The 11,889-nt window shown below is 32.3% G+C and overlaps 1 protein-coding gene across 1 annotated transcript; it reads right to left on the bottom strand.

Moving 5' to 3' along the window:
- Nucleotides 1–4,465: 4,465 nt before the first annotated feature.
- LOC128200524 (uncharacterized) lies at nucleotides 4,466–9,585 on the bottom strand. The gene is made up of 2 exons (XM_052894217.1): nucleotides 9,471–9,585; nucleotides 4,466–4,747 (listed from the first exon to the last, which is right to left on the bottom strand). Exons 1-2 carry the CDS (start codon nucleotides 9,583–9,585, stop codon nucleotides 4,503–4,505), a joined length of 360 nt encoding a protein of 119 aa, XP_052750177.1. The 3' UTR covers nucleotides 4,466–4,502.
- Between the last annotated feature and the right edge of the window lie 2,304 nt (nucleotides 9,586–11,889).

Raw genomic sequence — 11,889 nt, 5'->3', positions numbered from 1 at the left:
CTTTGTAAAATTTATGCAGAGAAGTAGAATGGGTATAGTAATTGGAATAATTTTGGGTAATAATTAGCACTTGATGAAAAGTAGATACAGAAGGAGAGGAAGAGGATTTGCTGGTAGAGAACTCTTACAGAGTTAAGCTTGCCTGTTGTACATCTTTATTTAAAACTAGCGGCCTATCCCGGCGTCGCACGGGTGGACATTTTTACATAATAAAAAGTGACCATTAAAGTTGCACACGCGACGGAATTTTAAAAATGGGATAACTTCTCCCGTTTTCCCAACATTTCCCTTCACTGCTCTGCTCTTATTGATCGTAGCTTGATGAAATGTATACTATAACCCAGGAGTATGAAGAATAATTGTACCAAGTTTCGTTAAAATCCGTCGAGTAGTTTTTGTTTCTATAACGATCATACAGACAGACACACAAAAATTTTACTGATTGCATTTTTGGCATCAGTATCGATCACTAATCGCCCCCTGATAGTTATTTTGGAAATATATTTCATGTACAGAATTGACCTCTCTACAGATTTATTATAAGTATATAGACATATAATATGTTTGTAATTTTTTGTGTACAATAAAGAATAAATAAATAATACAAAAGGTACAGAATCCTTTATTTATTTATTTTTTTGTTTTTGTTCATTTTGTGATACATGACAAAGCGAAATGGAAAAACGATACAACTTTGTCATATGGCAAAAAATCTTAAAAATCATATCATCAATTTGGTGAAAAAATATTTTACGTTTTAGTTAGAAATCTAAATTAACTTCAGGCAACACTGAGTCGCCGATAAAGTTTAGCACTATAAAATCGTACCATCATTTTATTACTGGGTACGGAGGAATAACACCCGAGTCCTCAGGAATGGCAACGCATGGGGGGTATCATGGGCGAAACAGTATACTCTGTTATGTCCATGATACTGCTCGTATCTATAGGCGACGGTTACCACTTTTCATCAGGTGAGCCGTCAGCTTGTTTGCCATTTTAAGTTGTATAAAAAAAACTTTAAAAAATTTGTTATTTATTGATTTTTTAACATACTATTATAATTTTATTATTATTAATTGAATAAATAGTTAATGTAATGTTAATTCACTTATTACGTATGTGTTAAATGTAATATATCTTGTACCCAATAATAATTTTGCATGCTTTAATATATAAGGCGAACATTTGTACTTCACAATAGAATCAATATCTGTAAAAACGATGTTGTGGCAAATAAACAAATCTAACAAGTCTAAAATTAACGAAAATTCAATTAGTCCTCAAACTAATTATTTTAATACGCCTCTACCGCCCCGTTTATAATATAACAACGTTCCTAAGAAGTTTACTCCCTCCCTTTACATTCGCCTTATGCTGCGTTTAATAACGTATAATCATATTGCTGTTAATTAATAATTATATTTATGTATTCCGTTAATATTTCCGCTCTCACTGAACTGCTCGTAAGATTCCCTTATCAAAAATTTGGCAAGGAGCGTTTAGACCGGCTAAACGGTACGACCTTTGGCCAGCGTTCTCAGGCAAGTGCTGCCAAAACAACCTCAGGGGACTTTTCACAGTAAATGTTCACATAATTTTATATATACGGGTCCCAACTCGAAGCGTAATGATTAAGAAAACAAATTTGTAACATCAAATATTTTTTTAATGGCTCAATAATTGAATAGTGACTCCGCCCGCGCTATCGGTATACGCTGGCGGGGCACCAGTGAGAAATGGTAGATGAAGATGAAGCAGGTCAGTTGGCATAACGTGACGGATTCAACAATAAATCAATCTCGATGTTTTACAGGAGGAACCGCATGGAGGTCGACCTGATAAGGTATATTGCTAACAATAAGATTGTTTATCCCCATTACTAACGATTCCTTCTCCCCCAAAAGATCACAAGTCTTTACAAGAAATAAATTTTATATTGGTGATTGTTATCTATATATTTTTTCACATTAATGCTTAAAAATTGAATAAATTTTTTTATACATTTTTAATTATATATTCTTTATTACATTTGTAAATTACATGTAATATAATGCATTTTTAAATGTTGTTAACAAGGGTGGACTTATTTCTGACAGAGATCTCTTCCAATCAACCCAATACAGTTAGAAAGCATTTTGTTAGCGGGTAGCTGATGTGCTACAACTATTAATATTTAGAGTACATAAACAAATATACAGTTAAATGAAATATTAAAATATATAATAATATATTACATAAATACATACACTATAAATAAATATAATACCTACCTACTTATATAATAAATGTAATTTAAATATATCTTTACTTATCATATATTTTTTAGTTACCATAACAATAAAAACTAATACTTATTTTATTTTCTGTTTTAAATGTAACAAAAGCACAAATAAGGTTATGTGTAAGGGCTAAAGGGTCCGTGCCTAACCCATAATTACCTGATGACCACTCCAGGATGCAAACGGAGTTTCACAAAGACAGAGTACATATGCACCTTGCCTTAGAAAAGAATCCTAAAAACGCGAATGGCAAAAATAAAAATATGCAATCAAACACATAATCTCCTCCTTTATTGAAATCGTTTAAAAACGGGTCTGATCATGTCAAATAAACTTAAATAAATCTCAAATTTACAGGGCAATTCTCATGGGATAATTTAAGATCACTAACTCTCCAGTGTATATCAAGTCTGGGCATCTGTTTCAGACATTCCATGCTGATACGAGCATCTCATATCTACCGAGATTGGTTTTGACGTTTGTTTAGATTGATATTCGACTCAATGATGCTTGGCTCGCAATATATCTGTTACAATCTAAAAACAAGAAATTATATAGGAATGATAAAATTGTCAATTCATAGCAGGCCAATGTATAGAAAATGTTATATGGCCGTATAACCCTACCAAATTCAGATACAACCTGCTTGCATACTTTCTACATAAACTGTGTCCAATATATAATCTAGTAAGGTAAAATTTGTCATTGACAAATAATTGACATATCAAACATTTTTTATACACTAGCATGCCAATAATTGAGAAAAATTACAACTGATGGTGTATCTTTCGTCCTCTTTTTACTGATTATATTTGCATAAGAAGAAAGGAGGTAACCAGTAGATTTACAGTTTTTATTTTATCATTCCTTCTATGTAAGTCCTTGTTCTTAGATTACAGTAATTAAAACTGTCAAAAATAATTGTTTTTAAAATAAATAACAAACGATCACAACATTAGTTTTTAATTCCAAATTCAAATTTATTTAAAAATAAACGTTTTATGCTACTGCAAAAGGCCTCGCCTTTAAGAAAGGAGTATAAATAGATATTATATCATTATTAGAAATTAGAACTGTCTAAAATAATTATTTTTAAAATAAACAACAAAAGATGTGGTGGTCTTACTGAAATATCTTTAATTCCTATACAACATTTTAAAATATTTGCTGTACTTGCCGTATGGTTCCGGCATAGAATAGGCCACCCCTTCCTCTCCCGTGGGTGACGTAAGAGGCAACTAAGGGTAGGCGAGGGATGGTCAGCAGCGTCCCTCTTAAAACAATTCTAAAGCCTAACTGCAGTTGCAAATTCGCCTGCCAAGCATGACAACTGCTGGCAAAACCTCACCCAAAGAAGAAGCTTATGTTCAGCAGTGGACAGTTAAAGCCTGATATGATGTTGATGATTTTAAAATAAATTTTAAAACATCAGACCTTTTATTTTACTGTAAAAGGCACGTTTTTAGTAAAGGAGCGTGTAAATGGATAATAAATGTATTTGGAATTATTATATACCTAATCTGAATATATTTAATTTATACATTTAAATAGCAATTATCAAATGTATTCTAATAGCATGGTGTACAAGAGCCTTAAAACGATATTTTACCTTAAAATTACAACTAATTACCTATGTTTATCTTAAACCAGATTACATTTAAATTTCTATACTATGTTCGAATAATATAAAAAAGGTATTAACATATATAATTTAATAATAGTAACTACTAGTACCATACTGTTTCCACTTCTCATTGTACGCACACTGCGTGCTGGTCATTTATACTCCTTTCCACTCAAGGTTTGCTGGAAGAGAACTCTTACAGAGTTAAACTCGCCTTTTGTACCTTTTTATCTGATATAAATTATAATAATGTAATATTTACCAGAAGGAGACTTTGTACAAAAGTCGATTGCTTGGATACCTCTGTCCCATTCTTGTTTCTACCGTGAAGCAGTTGTGTTTGCATGGCTGTGTTTCGGTTTGAAGGGTGGGATATGGCGTACGAATTTACAGGGTACGGAGGAATAACATCTGAGTCCTCAGGAATGGCAACGCGTGGGGGGTATCATGGGCGAAACAGTATACTCTGTTATGTCCGTGGTACTGCTCATGTCTATAGGCGACGGTTACCACTTTCCATCAGGTGGGCCGTCAGCTTGTTTGCCATTCTAAGTTGTATAAAAAAAAGTATTAATTGTAGTAGAAAACTGTACTATTTAAATTTCACTATTATTTATCGTACTATATACATAGGGTTCAGCTTTCCTTCTGTAAGGGACATAAGGCGGTTCGTAGTGATGATGATGGCCGTAATGATGGTGGTCGTCCTCCTTCTTCTCCTTGAGGTAGCTCGCGAACCATCCGAGGAAGTAGCCAGCCTTGTGCAACACCACCCAAAACACGAACGCGTATATCAGTTTCAATATGAAAATCTTCTTTATGACCAAGTCTGCGAAGTATACTGGAACAAAATAAAATCATTTACAATTTGGCCCATAAAAAACCGACTTCAATTTTATTTATTTATACTTTTACACACATTAAAATATGTCTACAGGGCGGACTTAATGCCTGATGACATTCCCTACCAGTCAATTGTTACGCTAAACGGAGAGAGCAAATGGCGGTGCATAGATTTAACAAAAACAATTTGTAAAAGAAATAAATATTTTGAGAGAAAACATCATGTTGTTAGTTCTCAAAATATTTTACTTGTATTGTTGTTGTTAGTTCTCAAAATAATTTGCTTGTATTGTTGTTGTTAGTTCTCAAATTATTTTACTTGTATTGTTGTTATTAGTTCTCAAAATATTTTATTTGTATTATTGTTAGTTCTCAAAATTTTTTACTTGTATTGTTGTTGTTAGTTCTCAAAATAATTTGCTTGTATTGTTGTTGTTAGTTCTCAAATTATTTTACTTGTATTGTTGTTATTAGTTCTCAAAATATTTTACTTGTATTATTGTTAGTTCTCAAAATATTTTACTTGTATTGTTGTTGTTAGTTCTCAAAATATGTTACTTTATTGTAACACATTTTAACAATTTAAGATGAACATACAAACATATAGAATAAGATACTTACAAAAAATTTACATACATAAATCACATACAATACAATACATATATGAAATAATAATAAATTAACACAAGCAGGACAACATCTGTCTTGTTTTAATAGATATAATAAATTAGAAAGAAATTAGATGATTAACATATAAGTTTTCCATAACAAAAAAAAAACACAAAAAACTAATTTTCAATAACAACAAATCAATTTTAGGTAAAAAGTGTACATAGACAAAAGAGTGTACGTCGTGACACGTCCTACAAAAGTTTCCCTATCTTTTTTTATCCAGGGAGCTATGCTCATACAGCCGTATCTGTCATTCTATTCCCCAAATGCGTAATGCAGGCCCGTATTTTTTATCTTTAGTGCCCCAAACAGAAACATTACGGGAAGGTTTATGCAATAAACTGTGGATACTAAACTCAGCGTACAAGTGATATTTCCACTACATTACATGCATACCCGTGGAACTTTCGCGAGCATGATTTGTCTTTGTAGAAATATATATTACAATAGCTTTAACCCGCGACTTTGTCCGCATAAGCGAACTATGTTGATTGCGGCGATAATACTGTCGAGTATTTTTTTTAATAGATAACACTCGACCAGACGGAGACTTTGTACAAAAGTTGTTTGCTTGGGCACCTCTGTCCCATTCGTGTTTCTACCGAGAAGCAGTTGTGTTTGCATGGCTGTGTTTCAGTTTGAAGGGTTGGATATGGCGTGAATTTACAGGGTACAAAGGCATAACACCTGAGTCCTCAGAAATGGCAACGCATGGGGGTATCATGGGCGAAACAGTATACTCTGTTATGCTCGTGTCTATAGGCGACGGTTAACACTTTCCATTAGGTGGGCCGTCAGCTTGTTTGTCATTCTAAGTTGTATAAAAAAACATTGGAATGAACCCCCTGTGTTAGCGGTTTACGCTGAGGCACCAGTGAGGGATGATAGGTGAAATGAAAAGGCAGGTCAGTTAGCCCATTGAGATGAATACACCTGGAAATCAGCACGATGGTTACCAGGGCGAACCACGTGGAGGTCGACCTGACAGGATATATTGCTAGCCATGGGACTGGTAGTTCGCATCACTAATAATAATCGCTTCCCACCGCTGTATTACACAGCGACATGTCCAATATTATGCCAAGTCGGTTTCTACATACGTTTTATATTTCTATGTACAGACAGTAACCAGTTACGATTTTATTATATGTACATATATATATTTATTAATAGAAAACACCCAGACCAATACAAATAAGTATACACATAACTACAAATGTTTGTATTGTACGGGAATCGAACCCACAACCAGCAGTGAGGCGATGTGTTAAACCACTACACCACCACAGATATAAAATATTATAATATATAATTAATGTATCTACCAATTAAGACATATAGTGTACTTAACCGATATTGATATTTTATGAAGTCGGGTAATATGTAATACTTTTGTAAATATCTTACAAAGTATTTATATTTTTACCTTAAAAGGTAATCCAAATTATATCAAAAAAAATCTTGCCATTAGGTAGGTATTATAAATGCTCCAAACGTAACAATATATCAGAAAACTTTAGCATAAATCTGACAAAAATACGTACAGACCGTTAGCATCACGGCAAAAATACAGTGCCGGTTTTCACGATTTACGAACGCGGCGAAATTCGTTGTATACATGTTACATGTTGAAAATTTGTCACGAGTGAACGCACGCATTGAAAGAAGGTCCTTGACCTTCGGCACGCGAGGATGAAATATAGATCATAATTGAACCATAGAGAAAGTCATCGTTAAATTATTTAAGAGTCGGTACTAACTCTATATTGATAAAACTAGAAGATTAATCTATGCAACCACCTAGCGCCAAAATATATAATATATATATATTATATATATTATTTAGAATTTAAAATCTAAAAAGATTGCTCTCAGCAATAAGACCGTCTTACTGTACTTATACAATTGTATTGTTGTTTGTAAATTGTCTCGCTTATTTCCTATAACGTATAATGCATATAAAGTATACTCATTCTTTCATTCATTCAATAATAGCAGTAAGTATCAAAAATTATATCAGTTTTTTATAAGTGAAAATGGAATTGTAACCGCGACTACGCTATTGACAACTATAATATAATATAATGAAGGTATGTATATATATAATAATTACTTTCTCCTGATGTATTATAGTTACATAGTTATATATTTCGCAGTTTTAATTGGTTGCACAGATTTCATACAGACGTTTTTTATTCAAAGTAATGCGGCCCTAAATCGAACAACTTATAACGGACGCGACACGTAGTGATTACTTGCTCTGTAGACGCGACCATCTTAATAAATCCAGATCCAAAGCCAAATACGTGTCCAATATGTGGCCTTGGTCAGATAACATGCTGTAATATATCGTTATTGTGACAAAAGAATATAATATAAGACAAATTTCCGATAGCGCTAAAATTACGCGAGTCCCATAGAAACTCAGAAAAAGCAATATTGTCACCCGATTTTGAACACACGACTATTTGGACAATTTTCAATGTGAGGAACTATCTTTATATTATTATTGTCATAAAAAAAATTATACATTAACACATAATAATTATAATAAAATTATAGAAATATGTTTTATCAATTAGACCTAATTATAAACATTTGTAGTGTTTTTTTTTTAATCCACCATCCAGTTCAGAATGCTATTATTTATATATTATGTAATTATTGATATGTTTTGTCCTTTACTTTTGTACAATTTTTTCAATTTGAAAGACAGTGACAATACTAACAGCTAATATAGATTTACAGGGCGTTTTAGTTTTTAGGAATAAGGGGTTTAGCTTTTTTTTGATGGGTGAAAATGGTATGGTAACCCCGCCTGCACTAACGGGATACGCTAGCGGAGCACCAGTGAAGGGTGATAGATGAGAATGAAAACAGGCCAGTTAGCCCATCATGATGAATTAACCATGATAGTTTCCAGGAAGAACCGCGAGAAGGTCGACCCGGTTGGATATATTGCTAGCAATGGGATTCTCAGTCTCCATTACTAACAATCCCTTTCCCCCCAAGGGGTTTAAATTATAATTATTATGAAAAAAAAGTAATCAATAGGGAGTTGTTGAAAACTTGTATACGAGTAGATTCTACGCATGTACTTTATTTAGAATAAAAATCATCTGCATTCAAATAGACTTATTTACAGCACTTTTAAATCATTTTAAAGATTCTACAGCTGAGCTCGGAATGTTCTTATATGCCGGGTAGAACCCGTAAGAAACTTAACAGTTACACTTTTTCGTTTATATACATATTTTTACATATGTATGGGTATTGTGGCTATAAATAGTAACATACCTATGACATTAGAGCGGTGTTTCCCAACGTGGGGCCCACGCCCCACAGGTGGGCAATTTGATAGTTAACGGGAGGCAATTGAAAAATGGACTCGAAGCATGTTAATGCTCTTGCTCCAGGCCATTTAAATGCAATGCTACGAGTAATTAACGGTGCCAAATTTAACAAAAAAAAGTAAATTAAAAAAATTGCTGTACATATTTATTAGGTATAATTTCGTTTGACGTTACCAAAATATCAACTGAGCAATAAGAGTCGTCGAGTAAACTTTGTCGGGAAAAATTATGTATGGGGGCATAAAAATTTTAAAAATATTCAAGTGAGGCATGGCACAAAAAATGTTGGAAAACACTGCATTAGAGTAACTGTATCCCGTAACTCTACTTATTTATTATAAAAAATATATATATATCAAGTAAATTAATCTAAAAAATAAATTTTATTGCTGTTTCTTATTGTTTCTAAACAAATAAATTCATAATTTCATAATTAACGCGCCACCTACCTACTTATGCTTTAATCCTTTCTACCCAAAGGTTGTCTGGAAGAGATTGCTTAGCAATAAGACCGCCTTTGGTACTACACTATACGTATTGAAAATTGTTTTAACAAATCATGTTATGTTGGTGCAATAAAGTGTTAAATAAATAAATAAATAAATAAATAATTATATTTCTAAATATAACTTAAATATTTCTATATATAACTTTAATGTTATCTGATTACAATGGATAATTTATATAATAACTTACCAAATAATGCTATTTTCTTTTTCTTCCCTCTGGCTTCTATATCATTTTGTTCAGCTATTGTGAAAACAAATGCCACAGATAATAAAAACAAAACTATAACAGTTCTGGAACACATTTTTATTTTTTTTTCTTTTTTACTTTTACGTCACTTTGAATTCCAGACAAAGGAATCAAGTTTAGTCAGCCATAAAATAGAGACCTTTTTTTCTTTTTTTAAACTTTTTTTTTTTTAAGATTGATAATATTATTTCGATGTTTTCTGTTCCCTACAGTATGATATTATGAGCAATATTCGTAACATACTGAATTCGTGACCTAACGTGAAACAGTCTGACAGTTGAAAGTTACATCGCTTTCTGTAATCAAATGTCACTAAATGTGTTAAATAAGTTACAATGAACTTGACAACGATGATAATTGTGACTCGAAAGTATATACTAAATAGATATTGCGACAGAACTTTCATACATACGTGTATTACATATACACAAAATATTATTTTCTCCTATTTATTCAGAAATTACTTTTTATTTAATTGTTTTATTTTTTATTTTTTTTTAATAATAGTTTCAACCGACTACAAAATGAAGAAGGTTCTCGATTCGGTTATATTTTTTTAAACTTTTTTTCCTCATAATTCTGTCAGTCGTAAACCGATTTGGAAAATTCTTTTTTTTTTTAATTTAAATGGATATACTTATAGTTTGGTCTCACAGAGAGACGAAGAAGAAGATTTTTGAAATGAAAATAACTAGTTTTGCTACAATTGAAGTCAGTTTTTTTTTTATTTTTGGAACACAATTTAATTTATATACTCATGTTACGGCCGAATCAATAACTATGAAATTTGGTATACACTACTAAGTACATAGGATAAAGAAAGACATAGGATAGACAAAGACTAGGCTACATTTTATCCCGGTCCGTGACATATCCCGGTCACGCGGATAAAGTCGGAGGTAAAGTACTATATATTATTGTCATCTTCGTGTATAATATAGTATATCTTATATATGTAATTTTAGTATGTATGTATATCAATAATTACTAGTACCACATTCGAGTATTCTGACACTTCCCTATGGTTGACTGGGAGAGAATGCTTTTAGCATTAAGTCCGCCATGTACACATATTTGTACTGATGAATAAATAAATAAATAAATAAAACTTCTTTTTGTTAAAACAATTTTTATTCTTACCAAATTTGCGTAAAGCCAAAACGAGATAACGAAGATATAGAATTAGCGACGAATTGAGAACTTTCCTCCTTTATGTAGAAATCGGTTAAATCTATTAAATATTAATTTCAAAAACTCCACTAAAACTTGTTAATATTTAAAGAAATACAAAAAAAAAAGAAATCCAGTAAATTAGAAATTCATAAATTCAAATCTCATTTAAATAAATGGCATTCATGGAGCCACAAATAAACGTAAGCAATAAAACGAAATAAGTACAGTCATTTGAAATCTGTAATAGTGAGAAAAAAAAAGCAATTTCGCCATCGACGAGTAATATCAGACGACAATAAAAATGGCGGGAAAATTATGAGAATAATAATATAAAAGTCGTCAATATCAATTTGCCGTTACTGTTCGCCCTTTAAATATCGCATTTCGACGGAACGGCAACAATAAAATTTCTCGACGATTTCACCACACCGATGTAAATATAGCCATTGGATACAGCGACAAAATATAAACGAACATCCTATGATGATCTTTACGAGGGACACTTTGTACTACTATAGAGGGAGACTTTGTACAAAAGGCGATTGCTTGGTCACCTCTGTCCCGTTCGTGTTTCTATCGTGAAACAGTTGTGTTTGCATGGCTGTGTTTCGGCTTGAAGGGTCGGATATGGCGTGAATTTACAGGGTACAGAGGAATAACATTGAGTCCTCAGGAATGGCAACACATGGGGGGTATCATGGGTGAAACAGTATACTCTGTTATGCTCGTGTCTATAGGCGACGGTTACCACTTTCCATCAGGTGGACCGTCAGCTTGTTTGCCATTCTAAGTTGTATAAAAAAAAGCAAGACATCTACTGTCAAAACCCCCCAATGAGGAGGCTTATGTTCAACAGTGGATGGTTAAAATCTGATATGATTAAACTGTTGATGATTAGTCATTTATATGTCTTCATGACTGTAGTAAAGGAAAACATTTTACAAGTGTAATTTTGTAATAGTTGCGCTTCTAAAACGCCGGCTCTTCTTTGCCGCGAGTACCTTATTTATGATTACACTAAACTTTCAAATTAGATAAGTTTAAAGTTTCATATTTGGGAAGATAAATTACAACTTTATATTAGGTAGTTAAAAATAGAATTAACAAAGAATGAGCTCGAGATAGGCAGTTAACATACTTCAAATAAAATACATTAATTTTATCATATATTCAATTTTTTACTGGA

Source organism: Galleria mellonella, unplaced genomic scaffold (genome assembly GCF_026898425.1).
Source record: "Galleria mellonella isolate WM207_F2 unplaced genomic scaffold, CSIRO_AGI_GalMel_v1 utg200, whole genome shotgun sequence".
In the NCBI taxonomy this organism is placed as follows: domain Eukaryota; kingdom Metazoa; phylum Arthropoda; class Insecta; order Lepidoptera; family Pyralidae; genus Galleria; species Galleria mellonella.
Note: the sequence above shows the minus strand (reverse complement) of the source record. Positions and strands in the feature narration are given on the sequence as shown.